Consider the following 22173-nt stretch of genomic DNA (forward strand, 5'->3'; position numbering starts at 1 on the left):
TACTCTCTTTTAACTCTACTTCCCCTAGTTCCTACATCACTTCTAGAATGCCCTTTCCCACCCTCCCTCCCTCTTACTTCCTCCCGCCCTCTTTCCCTCTCCCCCAAACCCTATACCCCCCACCTACCTCTTAGTTCTTGAACTTCCTCCCTCTTGCGTGCTCACAAAAATACCGCCACTTAAAATACATAGACTAGTGTTGACTTAGCATAGTAAAAAAAAAAAAAAAAAAAAAAAAAGGCTCTAACCACTTCTACAATGTACCCTAGCCCCCCCCCCCCTCCCCCCCCCTTCAACGGTCAAGAAAAAATCCAGTGTATATCTTATAGTGCCAGACATAATTATCTATGTATGTCACTATATCTGTGTGGCAATGTGCCAGTGAGCTCCCTTAGCATCCCCCCCACACAAAAAAAACAGAACAATAATAATTAAATACATAAATCAATATATAAATAAATAAATTCCCCTTCCCCCTAGTGGCCTACTCCGTGTGAATCATAATACAATGTGTTCTTATTTGTATCCAGTGTCCAGTGTCCTCTCTTACCCCCCCCCCCTCCCGGGCCCAGTACACCCCTCCCCTTTTACTATCGGAACAACTAACAGGAACTAGGGTGTTGAATTAGTTTGAGGAAAATAAACAAAGCAGAGAGAAGGAGGAAAAAAAAAAAAAAAAAAGGAAGGAGGGGGGGGGGAACCGAGAAAGAAGGCCACACTTCCAAGCACCACTGGTGACGGATATGTGTCCCCCCCTAACCTCCCCTAGTTTCACATTTCAGATCTATATATAGCCCTCTGGGCAGCTATCCTTCTCTGCGTCCCGATACATTCCTTTGCAGCAACCAGAAAAAAAAAAAAAAAAAAGGGTTTAGGAGGCCCCCGTTTCAGACTGCTTTTCATTCCTATAGGTAAGAACCTATAATACAAATAATTCTTACATATCATCCTTGTCTGGAAATTAAAAAGCAAAAAAGCTGATCCCCCAAAAAGAGGAAAAAAAAAAAAAAAAAAGGGGGAAACACGGAACACCCAAACTCTAATGAGGGAAAAAAAAAAAAAAAAAAGGACTGTGTATTTTTCTATGGGCCCAGTCTAGCTGCGACTTAGTCCGATCTTGCTAGTAGACTCAGATATATGTTTTTTTTTCTTATAATATTTTTCTATCTTTCCTTCTTTCACCATATCCAGGCGGGGCCAGCCAGTTGGGCACGGTTATTGGTTCTACCCCCAAAAATTGAAAAAACCTAGGGAGTTGCGAAGGCTCGCTTAGATAATAGGTTTCTGCTTCCTTCTTCACGATTAAGGCTAGAGGGAAACCCCAACGGTAGGTAGCCCCAGTGTCTCTTATGTATTCTAATAGGGGTTTTAGTAACCTTCTCCTGCTTTTAGTTTGCGGGCAGAGATCCGGGAAGATTTGAATATCCGACTCCTCCAAGACCCCTGCTGTACCCTCCTTCCAGGCAATTCTAAGAATATCCTCCTTTATCCTATAGAAATGGACTCTACAGAGTACATCACGCGGGGCCACTCGATCTTGATACCTCCCGAGGGGGATTTTATGCACCCGGTCTAGCTCCAGTGGCGATTCTTGGGGTCTTTTCAATAATTTGTTCAATACTGCCGTTACCACCTCTCTCAACTCCATCCCTTCATACTTATCAGGTATTCCCTTTATCCGCAAATTGTTTCTTCTGCTTCTGTTATCTGTTTCTTCAGCTTGTAACTGTAGTCTAATTAATTGGAGTTGCTGGGATTGGACTCTCTCTTCCAATTCTGCCATTCTGAGCTCCATGACACCCTGCTGCTCCCCACACCTTTCAACTTTTTGATCTACCTCCGCCACTTTTACTCGTACTTTCTCAATCTCCCCCATCATTGCGGCAGTAATGTTTGCTACGATTTGTTGCATATCTTCCTTGGTCGGAAGTGCTTGAATAAGCATACTAATTTGCCTATTATCTGGGGGATGCTCCGTCTCTTCCCTCCTTGTTTGCAGGGAAGTTTGTGATAATGGCAATGATTCGGCTGAACCACTACGCTCAGTCAGGTTCTCCCTTTCATCTCCATGAAATTGGGCGCTGTACCCTTTATCCATATTCAAGGACACGGACAATACCCCAGATAAAGTCTCTGATAGTCTGCCCGGCACCTGTGATGCTCCTACTGGGGGGGGCGGAGGTATAAGTGTTAGTAGTAATGGGGATTTGGATTCAAGGTGAGCCTGCTGATCTAGTGAGAGATGGTGAAACTGGGTGCCTGTATGTGCTGTTATTCCTTCTGATATTGTAGTGTCTCTCACCTGTGTTCCTGAAGGCTCTGACGCTCCCCCTTCACTTCCCCCCTTGCAGGTTATCAGTTGAGTCACAGCTGGTATGCCGGGGGTCTCAAGTTGTGCCGGCGCTAGTGCTGGCTGGGCGGGCAGTACACTCTCTGCGAGGGAGTTCCGTCTGCTTACCGCGTAATCCTCGTGCAGTTTCTGTTGGTCTCCTTTAACTGTCATGTAGCGCGTTATGTACGCGTGTCCGGGCTGAGCGGGAGCTCCCCTGAAGTTCTTCCCAGCGCTACGTCCACGCCGCGACATCGACGGCTGTAAGGAATTATCCTCTTGCGGTGATGGTAGTCTCTCCCCCCGGCCAGCCAGTCAACAGTAGTGGGGGTGAGGGGCCCTGGTATGACCGCTCTCCTGTCCGTGTGTGCTCGGGGAACCGCTAGACTCTCCTAGTCAGAGCGTCTAGTCCGCCATGTCCTCGACTCCTCCCCCGGAAACGGAAGTCCACATTCAGTATCACACCGATCACAGGACTTTATATCAGAGAAAGCCTGCTCCATTTTTTTTTCTTGTATTCCATGCCATCCTTTTAGTTATTTTACGTTTTCTTCTTTTTCTCTGTTTCCAGGATTCAGGCTCATACCTCTGTGTTGTAGATGACTGTAATGAACATGTTTTGTCTGTCTGGGACACAGCCAAAGGAAATAAGATTGCAGAAACAAAGGTGTGTATGTGTGATAGGGGAACTGCAATGAGAATATTTTCCAAGTACAGTAAAACCTTGGTTTGGAAGTAACTTGGTTTGAGAGCATTTTGCAAGACACGCAAAATTGTTAAATACATTTTGACTTGATATACAAGCGATGTCTTGATATAAAAGTAGCGTTATATCACAACCTGAGAGGCGCCTCGAAGTGTAGCAATATGGTTACATGTATTGAAGTTGCAACATTTACCAACATATTGCTACACTTAGGCCGCTTTCATGCTGGAGCGGGGGCGAAGTCGGCGGTAAAGCTCTGCTATTTATAGCGGCGCTTTACTGTCATTTTTGCGGAGGTATTCGGCCGCTAGCGGGGCGTTTTTAATGGCCGAAAAAGGGTTAAAACCACCCGCAGAGTGCTGCTGCAGTGGCGATTTGCCGGCAGTTCGGCCACGGTGGCCATTAATTTTACCACTCCAAAGATGCTGCTTGCAGGCCATTTTTTAACGTCCTGCCAGCACACCACTCCAGTGTGAAAGCCCTCTGGCTCTCACACTTTATATATGTTGTATGTTAAATAGACCTGGCCGAATTGTTAATTATCACAATATTTGCTTTGTTTTAATGAAGTTTGGCAAAATGATGTTGTGTAATTATTGTGTAAGTTCTAATTTTTTAAATGATCCTTTGTCCTGTAGTTTATGTGTGCCTGTGTGACCGTTAGTTCTGGTACAGTCATTAGGAGTATTTTGTGGGTACAAGGACTATGAAATATGTGTAGAGTCTATATAGGAACTAGGCTCATGTTCTGTTTAATCATTCCTCTTTAAGCCACTACTACTGTTAGGTGCAACCTGGAAATGGCCACCATTTGCCTACTAATGGCAGTTTTACCAAAACTATGGAAAACTGATTATAATGCCGCGTACAAACGACCGTTTTTGGGGTTGTAAAAAATAATGGTTTTTTTTTATGTCATTAAAAACGATCGTGTGTGGGCTCCAGAGCATTTTTCACAATGTAAAAAATGGCCATTAAAAATTTCGAACATGCTCTAATTTTTCAAGTTTTTAACGTTGTAAAAAATGGTCGTGTGTGGGCTTTAACGACGTGAAAAAAATGCGCATGCTCAGAAGCAAGTTATGAGACGGGAGCGCTCGTTCTGGAAAAACTAGCGTTCGTAATGGAGTAAGCACATTCATCACGCTGTAACAGACTGAAAAGCGCAAATCGTCTTTTACTAACACAAAATCATTAAAAGCAGCCCCAAAGGGTGGCGCCATCCGAATGGAACTTCCCCTTTTTAGTGCCGTCGTATGTGTTGTACGTCACCACGCTTTGCTAGAGCATTTTTTTTTCACGATCATGTGTAGGCAAGGCCATTTTAATGATCGGGTTGAAAAAAACGTTGTTTTTTCTAGACCATTAAAAACAACCCGAAAAACGGTTGTGTGTACGCGGCATAATAGTTTGGGAACAATTTTTTTTATGTTTTTAAGTTTGTAAGTTTTTTAACTAATGGTTTATTTTTTGTACAAATAAACATTAAGGGCCTGTTCGCACCATGTACAGTCACCTGCGTTTTTCCGCACACTGAATTTATAAAGAAAACCATCAGATAAGGGCTACTCCCATTATCTCACACAATGGTCATGTTAGACAATAGAGCCAATCCTATTGTCTTGGCAATGACCACCCCAGACAGTCCGGCACCCCCATAGGACTAACTTATGTATGAGAAGCCAAAAGCAATTAGTGACCAGCTCTGTCTGGATAACTTAAGAACACATTAAAACACAGAGTTCTCCAGGCAATGGTTCTCCTGTAGGCCAAAGTCTGTGACAATAGGCCTACCCTGGGGCATCACCTCTACCCCACTCCCAGTAACAATGTGGAGTCCTGCCGCGCACCTAGTGCGGACTTCGGCACTTCACTGGCTTCCCAGACTCCGGCAGCAGAGTGAAAACTCCTAAGTATTTCAAAGGTTTTCCTCCCCCCTTGGACTCAACCCCCCCTCCTTTTATAACACACAGAACCAGTGGGTTGGACCCAGTGAAGCCTATCAAAAGTAAAACGGGTACAACATTCACTCTCAACTTCCCGGCTGGGGCAGCATTAACTATTACCTGCCTACACATGGGTTGTCTTAGAAGAGAACACACAGGTCCTTTCTTACTGTCTCTCTTCAGCTGAAAATCTGTGCAGAATTATACAGAGTAAGACCAGAGAATGGAGGAAGGTAGTGAGTCTCTTCTTAGTGTGTAATCAGAGCTTCAGCCGTTGAGGTCTGTAAACAATAGGCTTGTTGCAGCAAAGTGGCTAACATAATATACATGGAAAGAGTGGCATTTGCTGGAAGGAAATTAGAAATATGAAATACTACAGTGTAGAATTTCATAGTTACAAAATAAAAAATATGGTTGTAAACATTTATATTTTTAAACCCTAAAAGATTAAAGTATATAAAAACACTATAGAGGGATTAAATTACAAAACATTTGGAAGTTAAGAGTATCTAAATTCATATACATATATGTTTCATTTGTGTACTTGGTTGTTTAACTAAAACTGCCCTTAAAATAAAAGCCTTTTATATCTGCAGTGTACAAATGAACCAGTTCTATGCGTGGCCTTCAATCCAGTGGACAGCAATTATATTGTCACCGTGGGCAAGTCTCACGTACACTTCTGGACCTGGAGTGGGACGTCACTTACAAAGAAACAGGGGATTTTTGGGGTAAGTGCTTTGGTTTGTTCCATCTCCATTGTGTCCTTTTAATAAGGCATTTTGCTTTCTTTCTCGCTTTTATTTTATTATGTCTACATATGATTGTCTTGCTGTCATTCTTTGCCTCATTTAGAAGTATAAGAAGCCTCGGTATGTGCAGTGTTTACTATTTGATCGAACTGGGGATGTCCTCACCGGAGATTCAGAGGGACAGATACTGACCTGGGGAAGAAGTGCAGCAGATACAAGAACTTTAGGAAAAGGTGCAAAAGGTAAAATCTGATATATATATATATATATATACCGTGTGTATATATATATATATATATATATATATATACTGTATATACTATATACTGCTTTATTGTGGATGAGATAATAATACCCATTATTGGAGATCAGAGCTGGGCTGGGCCAAAAATTTGGCCCTGGACTTCATCCAGACTGGCCCACTTTAATTGAATAAATATCTGCCCCCCCAAAAAAAAATCACGTCCACCAAAAGGCCCCCACTTCCATTATTGTATATCATGGGAGGGTGAGAGAGAGAGGGAGTGAGAGAGTTTTATAACTTGAAAAAGAAAAAAGGGCAAAAAACAGCCCAAGGTAAGACTGTAAAGGCACATTGAATAATAAATAGATATATTAATTATATTTTATTAATAAAAAAAATCATTGTGCAAAAAGATGAAGAGTTAAAGGCATGTATCACACACTAGACAAAAATAAATGGCGCAGATGACATGTATGCACCATATAAACAGTGACCCCCTGTGCGTCAATGCGTTTCACTCTTTTGCTTCATCAGGACATATTTACTATCTTGTCAAAAATCCACAGAAGATAATCTCCCCTTCCTGTCTTGTTTTTCTTGTCTGTTCGTTTTTCTCCCTTAGATGAGGTTGCTGCATTCGTTTTCATCTTCCAGGCTAACAATATTTTCTGCAAGTACAGAAAATACCTATTGATCATGCCAGAAATGCAGTGTCCTTGTAGTTTCCTGTGAGCTGAACTGAAAGCAATGTTACCTTTCTTATGCAAACTACTTTACATTCATTCAGGAAATGCAAAGCATTCTTTGAAAGAAGCCAGTGATGAGCGGCTAACCTCCTGTATTCAGAATGCATAAGGCCGGCTGCTTTGCAGTCGTGGTGTCTACTTCAGTGATTTACAGCTTCCAGCAGCATTGGCCATGTATGTTAAATATGTAGTTACATTAGTCCAAGTTGGACTTCTTTAACAAAACACTTTCATTTGTATATCTAGGGGACCAAAAGGGAGCAAATTAAATACGTTGGGCCAAATCCACAGCCCCGCAGCGCAACGTAACTTAAGTGATTTAAGTTACACTGCCGCAAATTTCCTAAGTTAGGTATCGATCCACAACACACTTACCTGGAAATTTGCGGCGGTGTAACTCAAATCCGTCCGGCGCAAGGCATGCCGAATCTAATGGGGCGAGTCCCATTTAAATTAGGCGCGCTCCCGCGCCGGACGTACTGCGCATGCTCCGTCGGGTAACTTACCCGACGTGCATTGCGCTAACTGACGTCGCTCCGACGTCATTTGCTTAGACGGTAACGTAAATGGCGTCCAGCACCATTCACGGACGTCTTACGCAAACGACGTAGAGTTTGAATTTTCGACGCGGGAACGACGGCCATACTTAATAGGGCTTAGTCAAATAGGACTCAGCCCTATTTTTACACGGCGTAACTCGACGTAAATGACGTAGCATTAAAGCGACGGGCCCGTCGGAGCGTTCGTGGATCGCCGTAAGTGTTCATTTGCATATTCTAGGCCGGCCGCAATGGCCTCGCCACCTAGCGGCCGGCCTAGATGTGCATCCTTAAGATCCGACAGTGTAATTCAATTACACATGTCGGATCTTCTGTCTATCTCTTGGAAACTGATTCTGTGGATCAGTTCCAAAGATAGAAACAGGGATACGACGGCGTATCAGTAGATACGCCGGCGTATCCCTTTTGTGGATTACCCCCGTTATTTTGTAGGGCTTACATAGACATTAAATTAAAGTCATATGAAGAGTTAAGGATAAGATTTACATTATGGGTGTGACGGTATCCATTTTTATTTTCATTTTATCTTTTATGCCAAACTCAGGTTGATTGAGCAGTACTAGATCTCAGTTATAGACATTTTGTTTTGAATACGAGTTGCAAAGTTATGCCTCGTACACACGATCGGAATTTCTGATGAAAAAAGTCTGATGGAATTTTTTCATCGGATATTCCGACCGTGTGTGTGCCCCATCAGAATCTTTCCTTCAGGAATTCCGACGGACTTAGAAAGACGGAAAACATTTCTAGCGGAAATTCCATTCGTCTGTATGGAACTCTGATGGAGAAAAAAACACGCATGCTCAGAATCAAGTCGTTGCATGCTCGGAAGCATTGAACTTCATTTTTCTCGGCTTGTCGTAGTGTTGTACGTCACCACGTTCTTGACAGTCAGAATTTGGTGTGACAGTTTGTATGCAAGACAGCTTGAACGGAATTCCGTCGGAAAAATCAGTTGGAAATTAGACGGAAATTCCAATCGTGTGTACAAGGCATTAGAAATAACCCAGATATAACCGAGGAGAGGTTTTTTCTGTTTCTCCCACTGGCAGGAGATAGGAATTTTATTTTATCCTTTTGGATTTAATGAAAAACAAGTGCATATTCCAAAATCCCCAAATAATTAAGCTAATTGTGAAACCCATGAGTGTAGAAAACTTGGCTTATGCTCAGTTTGAAACATAAATATATAATATTATAATTGAAGGAAGCATTTAATCACAGTAGTATTCTTTGGAAATATAGCTTCACAGCCAAATTGTGACACACACTTCCTTCCTCTCCCCTGCTCACTGCCAATCCCACAAATACAAGTGTATTAGAGTAACAAAATAGACACAAAGCTAAAACAAATCCTTCCTTATTATTGCAGTTTCACAACCTGGATGTAAAGTAACGTTTCCTGGGATGTTCAAACTTGCTGCAAAGTAACAAACAACAATTTTCCAAATATTATATTTGACATGCAGATACAATTCTTTTAAAGATATTTGCAAAGGCTGGATTCACATCCGTGCATTGTGGTAACTCACAGGAAAATACAGGTTTATTGATCACTACTGCTACACACATAAAATTGGTTGTAAACCTTTAAAATTAAAAATGAGCAAAGCACAACCCCCCCATAGTGTGTACTTGCCCTAATCACGTGGACCTTGTGTGGTTCCTCCCTGATCTCTCCTCTTTCTGCTATCTGCATGATATTGGTGCTAAGTTAATGGGGCATTGGTGCTAAATTGGGGGGGGGGGGGCAATGTGCTAATTTCTAACTTGGGGGAGAGTTGTAACATTGGTGCTAAGTGGGGGGAGGGGGGCAATGGTGCCAAGTGGGGGGATGTTTAGGACATGTTTGGGGAGTGAGGGGCTACTTGGGATAAGTGGGGGATATTTGGGATACATGAGAGGAGAGGAGAAACATTTGGGATACGTGGGAGGACAGGGGGGGGACATTTGGGATAAGTGGCGGGACAGGAGGGTCATTGGGGATAAGTGAAAGGAGAGGAGGGGCATTGTGGATAAGTGGGGAGGGGGAGAGGAGAGGCATTAGAGATAAGTGGGGGGACATTGCGGTGACAGGAGGAACATTGAGGACATTAAGTGGGGGAGACTATGATGCTCTGTATGTACATCCGTTTCACATACCGCAGTTCACTTGGTCAGGCAGCCGTAGATCCATATCCATGGAGATGTAATTTCATTGCATGCGGGGACCGTCACCGGGGTAGAGCTGGCGCCGCAGCACCAGTGCCAGAGTGGCTGCCACAACATAAGGGAAATCATCCAATCCAGAGAGGAGTAAGAGAAGACGGCGGCGATTCACACAGCAAGGCGGAGGCGGGACTCCTGGAGCAATCCAGCCCTGCCATTGCATGTGACCTCCGTTCGTCCAATCACTGAATGGAGCCTGGTGGCCGAAGCCCAGAGCACAGCAAGTTACGCAGCGGCAGCCCTGAGCCCAGCCCACCACAGACACACACACTACGACTGTCCCGGCGGTGACCAGCTCAGTTTTCTGCCCTGTTTCCCTGTCGGCGCTGCTGCCGTAAGGCAAGTGCCCAACTTACCTTGCGCTAGCGCCGGCCCTGTTCGTGATAGGCGGAACACTCAGCTTCCCAGCAGAGCCTCTGTTCAGTGTTCCTCCTATCACGGATGCCCTTTTGTCCTCGGACGAGAGGGCATCCGTGATAGGCGGAACACTGAACACAGTGTCTGCTGGGAAGCTGTGTGTTCTGCCTATCACGAAACAGCAGAAGGAGGAGGCGCGGCTTTTGAAAAATGGACGGCCGCGGTCTGACAGATTCTGCATGTCAGGGATAAGGTAAGGGATCGCCGAAATATGCAATGGCACAGTGAGGTATGCAGTGACACTGAGGCATGTAATGGTGGCACAGTGAGGCATGTAATGGTGGCACAGTGAGGCATGTAATGGTAGCACAGTGAGGCATGTAATGGTGGCACAGTCTGGCATGTAATAGCACAGTGAGGCATGTAATGGTGGCACAGTGAGGCATGTAATGGTGGCACAGTGAGGCATGTAATGGTGGCAAGGTCTGGCAGGTAATGGTGGCACAGTCTGGCATGTAATGGCACAGTGAGGCATGTAATGGCACAGTGAGGTGAGGCGAGGCATGACTAGTAGGAAGGGGGTCGTCTTATATGGTGAGTATATCCCAAAACCAACATTTTAGCTGGAAAATTAGGGGGTTGTCTTATACGCCGGCAAATACGGTAATCGTTCAGGAAAGTAACTCTTATAAATGTAAATGAAAAACAGATAACCTAGCGGATTGTAGGATAAGATGATATAACATGAAGTGTCATAATCATAGCTTCATGGCAGCTATTTGACAACAAGTAATTAAGATATTAAGTTGATTTAAATAATATAATATAATTATGTCATCTATGAAGAGAATAGAATTGAATGAACCTATAAATAAATAAAAAGTTAATGTGCTGTAGAATAGCTGGGGGAATAAATTAGGCTTAACCAGGGCCAAGTTCCTTCTCTTGGCTTTATCTGGTGCGAAGGTCTAAAATCCCAACCATTCAAAGCATCTTCTATTACAGTTGGTATATCAGATAATTAACTAAGAGTTTTCTTACCATATCTTCCATATTAATTTTCTCCGCAGACACGTACCAAATATTACGTCACACACGTGCCCATGATGGTAGTGTGTCTTCACTTACTGCTCTCAGAGGGGGATCTGTCCTCAGTTCAGGAGGGAAGGACAAACGCTTGGTGCTATGGAGTGAAACGCTGACACAACTTAAAGAATGTGAGGTGAGAAGGAAGAAAAAGGCATGGGAAATTTTACCCTATGGGGCACTCACCAGTCTAGGAATTCACCGCTGTCTTAACCTTGGCAAGTTCTATATCGATCTTTGGACCGCTAGAGCTTGGCTGTTGGAAGCCTGCTGTGACTTTCTGCTGTTTCCCAGACAACTCTCCACCATTCCCATTCCCAAGGAAGAGGATGAGCGAAATTTCCTATTTTATTTGATGTTCCGCCTTAAGTTTGCTACTTCTATGTACAAAGGAAAAGTCATGGTTGAGTGAAATTTATTATGTTTAGGATTTTCTGCACCCAGTTGCAAAATATATGATGCTTACAGCAAGATGGCCTCTTAGGGTGGATTGATACTTGTGCGATGTTAGACATTGCTTGTGATTCGCACCGCACAGCTGTGCAGATCACATGTGATGTCTGTGCAGTGCGAATTCAGCCATACAGATTATATGGCTGAATTTGCATCGCCTGGTGCAGGACCCTTTTTTTTTTGGTCCGCACTGGAATCGGATCACATGGGTGTTCACACCCATGCGATACGATTCCTGCACCATTTGACAGTTCGCACTGCGATATGCAAACTAATCTGGGGGTGTCATTAACTTTCTATTGACACCCACAACGGTTGGCATAGGGCAGTGTGAACTGCCTGTGTGTTCTATGCGATGCGGGAACCGGTGTCCTGCCGAGAACTCCAGCCACGTCATCTCCACTACCTCCTGTCTGTGTCCATTAAAGCAGCAAATAGGGACGTTCACAATTATACAGGTACTGTGTAGCTCTTTGTACAGGGTTTGCCAAAAACTCTAACTCTTAGGCCCCGTACACACGAGAAAACATGTCCGATGAAAACGGTCCGCAGACCGGTTTCATCGGACATGTCTCCTGGGAGCTTTTGGTATGTGTGTACATACCATCAGACCAAAATCCCAGCGGACAGAGAACACGGTGACGTAGAAGACACCGACGTTCTCAAACACGGAAGTGCAATGCTTCCACGCATGCGTCGAATCAATTCAACGCATGCGCGGGATTTCGGGACGCTGGTTACACGTCATAACCAGCGGACATGTCCAATTAGGTGTACTAACCATCGGACATGTCCGACGCAGCGCAGAGAGGCAAGCACTGAATTCACAAAGCCAGTGCTCCCAAAACTGCGCTGGGTTTCTTAGGCGTAAGCCGGTGTAGGTGGAAGTGGGCGTGAGCAATGCAAATGAGGCGTGACCCCATGCAAATGATGGGCCGAGCGCCAGACAGATACGTATAACGAACGGCGCATGCGCCGTCCCGTGGACGCATCCCAGTGCGCATTCTCAGAATCATGTCGGAACTACTCCCTAAGATACGTCGGATCACTGCCTACGGCGTGAACGTAACCTATTTCACGTCCAACGTAAACTACGTAAAATACGCCGGCTTGTGTTCCCTGGTGCAGCCCTTTGCATGGATGCTGCTGAGTTACACCTCCTTTATGGGGCATAACTTTACGACGTACGTATAACTTACGCGCACTTGCGTCGGGCGCATGTACGTTTGTGAATCGCCGTATCTCCCTCATTTGCATATTTGAATAGAAAATCAATGGGAGCGCCACATGCGTCCAGCGTAAATATGCGCCCACTCTACGCCGGCGTAGGCAAGTTACGTCGGTGGAATGAAGCCTGTTTTTAGGCGTATCTTAGTATGTGGGTCCGGCGCACAGATACGACGGCGCATATTTGCACTTACGCAGCGTATCTGGGGATATGTCGGCGCAAGTGCTTTGTGAATCCGGGCCTATGTATTTAATATGTGTATTCAGCTGTTTGCCTGGAGTTTAGTTTTAAGGTGTTACTAACCCCAGGACCCTGCATTCACTATATCTGGTCTTCCACAGTACACAGAACATAGAAATGCAATAGTTTTAGTAAATATAAACTGCTTAAATACCTTTTCTCATTAGCAGTTACAGCAGTCTTGTGACGTCTATTAGCGTTCAGCCAAACACTATTCTTTCGAAATTCGAACCGTGTATGACCGCCTTTAGGTAAAATATGTCACAGCAAATGTTTGTTGTTTCAGAATATAAAACCCAGTCTATCAATTGCATGAATTGTAAGCAAGCATAAGACCATGCTAAACCCCATTATAAAAAAATCTGTTTCTTTACTTAAGAGCAAGCTCAGAACCTGATGACAGTGCACACCGTGACATAACTTTATTCTTTACACAGATTTCTGAGCAGTTTGGAACCGTCCGTTCCATTGCTGAAGGCGCAAATGGTGAATTATTGGTCGGCACAACAAAAAATGCTCTTCTTAAAGGGTCATTGGAGCATGGATTTACTCCTGTTATACAGGTTTGTACACTTTGTTTCTAAGTATTTCTTTGTGTCTGTTGAAAAATATTTTTTATGCAGGTCAAAGAGAACTGAAATTCTTAAAGCGGGGTTCCCATTACATTTTTCGATTTTTAAAAATATCACCTTTCATCTCGCGTTGTACATCTCTCTATAGTCTCACTTACTATTTGCAAAAGGCCCGCCGTTCCACCGAGTTATTTAAAACGAATAGTTTTATATTCCTCTCTGCTGAGCTTTTTCATTTTGCTTGTGGGCATTGTGAAGCCCACAAGCAATTACTTACGGGAATACTGGGGTTGACTAGTTGAAAGGGCCGCGCGTCCCGCCCCATTCTCGTGCGTCCACAATAGACCTGCAGCGCCGCACCATCAAACACTTGGGTTGCCATTACAACGAGCGGCGGCGAAAGTGCATGCCGTTGTGATGGCAACCCATAAACATCAACAAGCCGGGAGACACAGGGAAAGCGCACGGCATCCTGGGAGTCGAGGGAGCTGACGTCAGGATCTGAGGTGAATAGAAAGGCAGATTTTGTGGGACCGCATAGCAACAGGCATTTCGAGGTGAGTAAAAATGATTTATTTTTTTCTTCAGGTCTAAGCTACAATATAAAGCAAACTTAAATTTTTGATGGAACCTCCACTTTAACATTGAATAGTAAAATAACATGATCGCAAGAGTTTGATGGCCAAAGTGAAGTAAAATTTACCCAAAACCTTAAGACCCCTTTCACACTGGGGCATTTTTCGAGCGTTATTCGAGCATTATTAAAGCGTTATTCAAGCGTTTTCGAGCGTTATTCGAGCAAAGCCTCATCTGCAATCCCAATGTGCTGGTAAAGCACCGCTAAGACCCTAAAGTTTTAGGGCGTTTTTGCAGTGCCTCAGTGTGAAAGGGTAAGGTGTTCACTTTGAGGCTGTTTCTTGTTGGAAACGTAAACCCCTTTGCTAAAGACTGCTTCCATACATGATCCTACCAGTTACTGTCAATTTGGAGAAATGATCATACATCTTTACCCACTTCCCACCTTCCTATAACTAAAGAAAAGACCGGCCAGGTTAAATTTTCCCAGCTGATATAACCCAGTGCCAAGTGTGGTTTTCTGCTTTCCCCTCTCCTTTTTTCTATAGGCAAAAAAACATGCATTCTGAGCCAATCTGAGTTTGTACATTTACAGGAAAGTTCCTTCCTCTAAAAAAAAATCTTTTGCTTGTTGGATTGTGCTAGCATGCACATTGTAAGGTGACGTTTGAGGGACGCTGTGGGGATCAAAGCCTGTGGGAGTCTATTGCTTTGGACATGCATTAGGCCATTTTCTTCATTCTAGCCAGTTATATTATAAATATGTATTTGTTGGTTTTATTTTTTCCAGGGGCACACAGATGAGCTGTGGGGACTGGCTACACACCCTACCCATAATATCTTCATGACTTGTGGACATGACAAGCAGTTGTGCATCTGGAATGGTAGTAGTCACACACTAAGCTGGTCATGCATTCTGGAGGTGAGATGTGGATTGACAGAGTGATTCATCCTTAATGTGCATGTGGACATTAGATAGTGGTTGACTATGCAGGCATTATCTGACTATCCTTAAAGGCAAGCTGTCATCAGAATTCTGCACTTTATTCACGTGTAAGATTTTGTTCAGCCATCCATGCAAATGGCGTGGATGGACAAATCCCCCCTGCCAGTCAGTATTCTGACAGCTGTTAGCACCTGTTGTTGGGATATACCTGAACAGTGCCTGCAGCTGATTGGCTGCAGGTGCTGTTTGGCTGAGAATTGTCAGCTGTATGAAACAAGACAAAGTGCTACAACCCTGCAAACTGAAGAAATATCTTGGGCAGACAGGTGCACAATCCACAGCCACACAACTGTAACAGTGTAATACAAATAAAAGGTCCGCAACACAGTAAACACGGCCTTGATACAGAGTAGTTGATGTGTTTCAGCCTTAATCAGCCTTGGTCATTGTGGAGAACCATGTCGCACTCTGCTTTAGTGCCTCTGTCAGTTTGAGCATAGATATCAGATATTATAGGCACATATTGCAACCAAGAACTAGACAGGACTAGCTCAGCTGAAAAACTGGTACTGTTTATTGAACAAGAATACAGGTTTTTTATGCACTTGAAAAGTAGGTCAGTCACCACATGAACAGTGATCCGAATATTTACCCAGAACATCACACAATGGTTAGATAACGAGGTACAGCTGACTCATGGCTAATCCCATCATAGAGTTTAGTCAAATTACTGTAGACATGTGCGTTCCCGTTCGTAACAAATGGATTTTCGTACGAATTTGTTCGTATTCGTATCAATTCGAAACATCTGAAAAGCTGAAAGAACCAAAATACGAAAATTACGAATAAGCAAAATAATGAACAAGCGAAAATACGTACGTATGATTGGACAATCTTACTAAAATACGAAACACCGTAAAAGCAAAAGAACGAAAATGACATCTATAACGAACGATTTGCATTCCGTATTTTAAATCCTTTGTCTGTTCGTATTTTCATCTGTGTGTTTTGTAAATCCGTTTCTTTGTCTGTTCGTAAATTTGTGTACTTGTATCGTTCTTTCGAATGGGCACTGGGCAGTGTAGTTAGTGAGTGATTACTTACTTAATATCTCAGCCAATCAGCTTTATCTCTTTTGTGCTGAGTCACATTGGACAGTGTAAAGCCTCGTACACACGATCGGACTTCAAACAAGCTTTTCCGTGGATTTTTGTCTGAAGGGAGTTGGCCAGACTTTTGAAACCAAATAAGTTTGTCCGATGGATCATACACACGGTCGGATTTTTTGGAAAACGCTCATTTTGACGTTTGTTGGCAAAAAGTCCGACCGTGTGTACGGGGCTTAAGAGAAAGTATATCTTAATATGGATTAGCCGCGTGTTGCTATGTATTTACGAAAGTACAAATTACGAATCCATTAAACGAAAATTATTATGTAACTAAATTACGAATTTCGAATCAACGGAAATAAATTAGACAGAATTACGAATCATTCAGTATAAACGAAAATAAAACTGTTACAAAAATACGAACGGGTCCGAATAGGAAAACTTGAGTCTTACGAAATTACGAATCTTTACGAATCTACAGAACGAGACGAAACGGTACAAAAAAATACGAACATTTTTGTTGTGCACATGTCTACAAATTAGCCAACATATACTAGAAACATTAAGTTGATTAAACAACTAGCCACCTGGACACTTAGAGGTCCCAATCCAGGTCAGACGTGCCGGCATCAAGCTCACAAAGTACAATACACATTATTGCAAGTATAAACACATCCCCACTGTAGTTTGCTAGCTGACATTAGGTGTGTTAATTAGCACAATTAGCAATGGGGGAAAGACAGGTGTCTTGAGATGACGAGATTACCATCTGCTTTGAGTTTCCCAGTGTTGAGCAGTCATGACAGGTAATGTGCCACCTAGGCCTTTAACATGGATCCCGGTGTTTTGTCGAGATGGTTCCCCTATCGGATAGGGTCCGGCCTCGACTGCGCAGGCGGAGGCCATGGAAATCTCTGAGCCTGAACAGCTGTTCATCAGCTGTAGACGAAGCATGCGCAATGAACACTGCGCTCGCGATTCTCGGGGCAGGTTCTACACGACGCTCTCCGCTCGCTCTATACAGCTAGGGGCGGATACTTTTCTCAAGGGGCGCAGATGGTTATAAATGTTTGGATCTCATTACAGCAAGGGGCGAATATAGTTTTAAGATACCGCATGATGGCCAGTGCTTTATTATGGGCAGTGCTTTTCTCAAAGGGGCGGATGTGATATTGAGCAGCCCCTTTCAAAAAAGCACTGCCCATCATAAAGCACTGGCCATCATGCCTCTTCTAACTATATCCGCCCCTTTCAGAAAACCATCCACCCCTTGCTGTATAGAGCAAGCAGAGAGCGGCGTGTATAATCAGCCCCAAGCATCGGGAACGAGCGCTGTGTTCTTTGCGCATGCTCGGTCTACAGCTGACGAACAGTAGTTCAGCCTCTGCGATTTCCCTCGGCTCGGAATGCGCCTGCGCACTCCAGTCCAGACCCTATCCAATAGGGGAACCATATCGTTAGAACACCGGGCATAGATTGCAAGGGTCTGTGTGTTCTGGGGAGACAAAAACTCGAATCAGAAACAAGACCACTTTAAGGGTCCCCCAGGCACCCACCAACGAAAGAGTAGTGTTCCCTTAAAAGCCAGGGCCCAAAGTCAGTAGGCAAGAGACTGGCCTGCAATCCCCTACAAAGGCCTCCATCCCGAGTGAGTCTGTCACAGTCATTAATGCCGATTTATGGCTGAAACGCATTAACTTCTCTGTATTAAGGTTGTGTTTACTGTGGAATAGTCAATAAAGGAAGATTTTAAAAGCATAACACAGAGTTGCAGAACTTCTATTTGAATTTTCAGCTGTATGGTCAGCTTTAGCATCTGGAGAGGAGAGGGAGATAGAAAGGGGAATAGTAGGCCAAAAATTTCTAAAAAGCAGAGAACAATAGCAATCAAGTCAGGTTTTCTAACCTCCCCAATCAACTCCCCTTCCCCAGCCCTGGCTAACCCTCAGACATGAGACTGCTATGCAATCCACCAAAAACTGTTGGATTTGGAGACCATCATTTTATTTATATAGAAACCTTAATGGTCACTCATTTTACAGAAAACATTCCAATGCCTGGTTGTATATGGTTGGGACCAGAGCTAGAACGAGTCAGCAGACCTGAGAGTTATTTTCTCAGCCTTGGGTAACCAGAGCAGCCATTTGCTGCCATGATGGAAGAAGGAGATTGCGACAATTAACTTTCACAAATAAGGCTTGGTGCTGAGATATTCAGTCATACTTTTTCTTGGCCAGCAAAGCGTGATCACAACTAAATAATTGTTTATTTGATATCAGTGGCAATAATCATTCCACAGACCTCAGAACAGGCACTGTTATTCTTAAGGAGAATGAATCAAACTATTTCTGCATTTCTAGCCATAATCATGTGTTTTAATAGCTACAGCAACAGTATGATACGGTATCATATGACCATATTACTTCACGGGACACACGGCTGTCTGCTGGTTCACAAGCAGTCACTCCTCCACTGTTTCTGATTACTCCATACTTATACTAGGATGCTTCATCAGATGTTTCTATAGAATAGTTGTAATAATACAGGAATGATCATTAAAATATTGCACCTTCATTGTGATAATTAAATTGAGAAGTATAACCAACCATTTTTTTTTTTAGGCCAAGGACATTTTGCAGTGGGATGTATATTAACCACTTGACCACTGGGCACTTAAACCCCCTTCCTAACCAGACCAATTTTCAGCTTTCGGTGCTCTCACAATTTGAATGACAATTACTCAGTCATACAACATTGTGCCCATCTGAAATTTTTGTCCTTTTTTTCCCACAAATAGAGCTTTCTTTTGGTGGTATTTGATCACCTCTGGGTTTTTTATTTTTTGCGCTATAAAAGAAAAAACACTGAAAATTCTGCAAAAATTAAAAAAAATATCTTGTTTCTGTCATATTAGCAGGTATTGCGGAGTATTGGGGGTATTGCAGAGTATTGGGGGTATTGCAGAGTATGGGTGGTATTGCAGAGTATGGGTGGTATTGCAGAGTATGGGTGGTATTGCAGAGTATGGGTGGTATTGCAGAGTATGGGTGGTATTGCAGAGTATGGGTGGTATTGCAGAGTATGGGGGGTATTGCAGAGTATTGGTGTTATTGCAGAGTATTGCGCAGGGATGGATGGCTGGATCTGTGACTGCATTTGTCACAGATCCAGCCACAGCAGCTGCTGCTGCTGCTTCCGTTCTCCCCCCTCTCCTCTCACACTGTACCGATCGCTACAGAGAGGAGAGGGAGGAACCGGCGTCATCACATGACGCCGGTTTGTTTACAAGTGATCGCTCCGTCATTTGACAGAGCAATCACGTGGTAAACGGCTGCTATCAGTGGCAATTTACCGCGATCTGTGATGCGCCGGGTCTTCTAGACCCGGCGCTCACAGATGATTCCGGGAGCGCGCCCGAGAGGAGGATTCTGGGAGGACGTCCCAGGGACGTCCTCCCAGAACAACTCGACCGCGCTGTAGACGTCTTTTGTCTATGGCGCGGTGGCAAAGAGGTTAAGGGAAAAAAGCTACCCTAAATTAATGATGCTTCTCCTATTGTATACTTTAAGACTGTTTTTATACCATACCAGACTGGCTTAACTGACAGCAAATTGTGAGTTTATGAGAAGATGTCAGGTCACCTGAGGCCAGAAGACAGATGCACGCCGTGTAGGTCAGGAGTGCACCGCTAAGGTAGTGGACCTTGCGGCTGACTGACATGGATGGAGCTCTGGTCGGTTCAGGAGAAGGTCCTCTGGAGCACCAACAGGGATCACACTGGTAGCTAGAGCATGAGATTTCCCCAGGGCACAGAGTCTAAGAGCCAGCAGGTGTTCACCAGAGCCCCTAGTGTTGGGGATGTACTTCGCTGCAACTTGCATCAGGTTGCGGCCCCCAGGGTCTCCCAGCTCACACTCACGGTAGGCTACTGGAGGATAGAGAGGAAGCAGCAGACCAGGACAACAAGGCATAGTCAGGAGATAAGTCAAAAGGTCAGGGGAACGAGCAGACAGGGGTAGTCAAAGAACACGCCAAAGGTCAGGGTAGGAAGCAGACAAGGATAGTCAGGAACAAGCCAAGGATGGTAAACAGAATCAGACGTAGAAGAATACGTATCGGCCTAAACTGAGGGAAAAAAGTATTTTTATATATTTTTGGGGGATATTTATTATAGCAAAAAGGAAAAAATATTGAATTTTTTTCAAAATTTTCGCTCTATTTTTGTTTATAGCGCAAAAAATAAAAACCGCAGAGGTGATCAAATACCACCAAAAGAAATCTCTATTTGTGAGAAAAAAAGGACGCCAATTTGGTTTGGGAGCCAGGTCGCACGACCGCGCAATTGTCAGTTAAAGCGAGGCAGTGCCGAATCGCAAAAACTGTCCGGGTCCTTTACCTGCATTTTGGTCCGGGTCCTAAGTGGTTAAAGCGGACCTTCAGTAATTTTTTCAACTTTCCATCTATTAAATCTTCTGCCCTTCTTGTTTTAACTTTGGATAGTAAGACATTTTTTTCTGCCCATAAAGACCTTTTACAGCCCCCTTCCTGTTTCTTGTATGGTAAAAAGCCAGCTGCCCACAGTTAAAATGGTTGCAGACAGACTCAGTGAAGGGAGATTTCTGCAGCATATTTGGCAAGTACAGAATTACAGTATATATAAAATAATATGCAAAGTGGCTGGAGGGAAGCTTCAGAAAGGCAAAGATGTTTTTATTACAAATTATGTACGTAAAAGAATAATGAAAAATTAATTATAATGATGTATAATGGTTAATTAATTATTAATGCAGACATCAATTACTTTATATATCGTAGGATCATGGTTTGTGTGCAGATTTCCACCCTAATGGAAGAGAAGCCTGTGTGGGTCTGAGCACAGGAAAGTAAGACTGTCATCACTTTTCTAATGTCTCTTACAAATCTACTGTGTATCTTTCTTAGTTCTTATTATCTACTCCTCTTCAAGGTTTCAAAACACAGGTATAGAAATTCCAACATCAAAGAATATCATCCTTACATCTGACCCATGGTCCTACAGTGGGTGGAAGGGGCAACCCTGAGCTCAATTCAAGAGTGTTTTTCTATTTGCCTTTATAACATTAATAGAAACACAATGGTATTTTTTCACAGTTTACAAGTGTATAATGTGTTTGGTAGATGTTGTTAACCAGACAAAATGAATATAAGAGAAAATATCCAAATTATGCAAAACAGTTAAATAAGTCTGTTTAAGTGCTGTACATGCTGCCCATAGCTTAGTCTGCTCCTATCTCGTTGTTGGCTCTTTTGTGAGCCTGAGATCCTTGTCAGAATAGAGAGATTGAGAAAACTGGTGATCTACAGTTAAAGCGGAGTTCCACCCATTTAATAGTCAGCAGCTACAAAAAGTGTAGCTGCTGACTTTTAATAATCAGACACTCACATGTCCCACGGTCCAGCGATGCAGGTGCAGTAAACCTCTCTCCCTCCTCTCAGCGGTGCCGACATTCTAACTGTGGGCAGGCAATCTTCTGGGACCTGTGATGTGTCCCAGAAGATTGCAGGGAGGCGCCAGGGTAGGAAGTGCCTGTAAAAACAGGGTACCTGCTCCCCCCCCCCCCAAAAAAAATGACATGCCAAATGTGGCATGGCAGGGGGTCACCAGCACTTAGGCCCCTTTTACACTGGGGCCGGACCTGCGGTGGTGGTAAAGCGCCACTATTTTCAGCGGCACTTTACCGTCGGAATTGCAGTGGTATTCGGCCGCTAGCGGTGCGGTTTTACCCCCGCTAGCGTCCGAAAAAGGGTTAATACCGCCAGCAATGCGCCTCTGCAGATGCACATTGCCGGCGGTATAGCCGCAGTTTCTTATTGCTTTCAATGGGAAGGAGAGATGGAGGAGCGGTGAGTGAGTGAGAAACTTGTAAAGCGCAACACATGCGAACTGAATCGCCTCTGGGCGCTGTATCCATTTCGTGGGTAAGGAACCCCTTGACCTCAGAAGAGATGGGTTTTTAATCTTTCTCCTGAAGACCAAGTGGTCCGACTCCAGTCGGATGGTGGTTGGTAGTGCATTCCACAGCTGAGGTCCCTGGACTGCAAATCTTCGTTCTCCTTTGGACTTGTATCTGGCTTT

General features: G+C 43.9%; 1 protein-coding gene across 2 annotated transcripts in view; it reads left to right on the forward strand.

Moving 5' to 3' along the window:
- The window catches only part of EML3 (EMAP like 3), a 148053-nt gene that overhangs the window by 105760 nt on the left and 20120 nt on the right, over nt 1-22173 (forward strand). For both annotated transcript variants that reach the window (XM_040328946.1, XM_040328947.1), the window contains exons 11-17: nt 2901-2996; nt 5578-5712; nt 5837-5975; nt 10919-11070; nt 13293-13418; nt 14794-14925; nt 20874-20941. In XM_040328946.1, the coding sequence (XP_040184880.1) occupies nt 2901-2996; nt 5578-5712; nt 5837-5975; nt 10919-11070; nt 13293-13418; nt 14794-14925; nt 20874-20941 (848 nt within the window). The remainder of the gene's footprint in view (nt 1-2900; nt 2997-5577; nt 5713-5836; nt 5976-10918; nt 11071-13292; nt 13419-14793; nt 14926-20873; nt 20942-22173) is intronic.

This window comes from Rana temporaria, chromosome 11, assembly GCF_905171775.1.
Source record: "Rana temporaria chromosome 11, aRanTem1.1, whole genome shotgun sequence".
Lineage (NCBI taxonomy): Eukaryota > Metazoa > Chordata > Amphibia > Anura > Ranidae > Rana > Rana temporaria.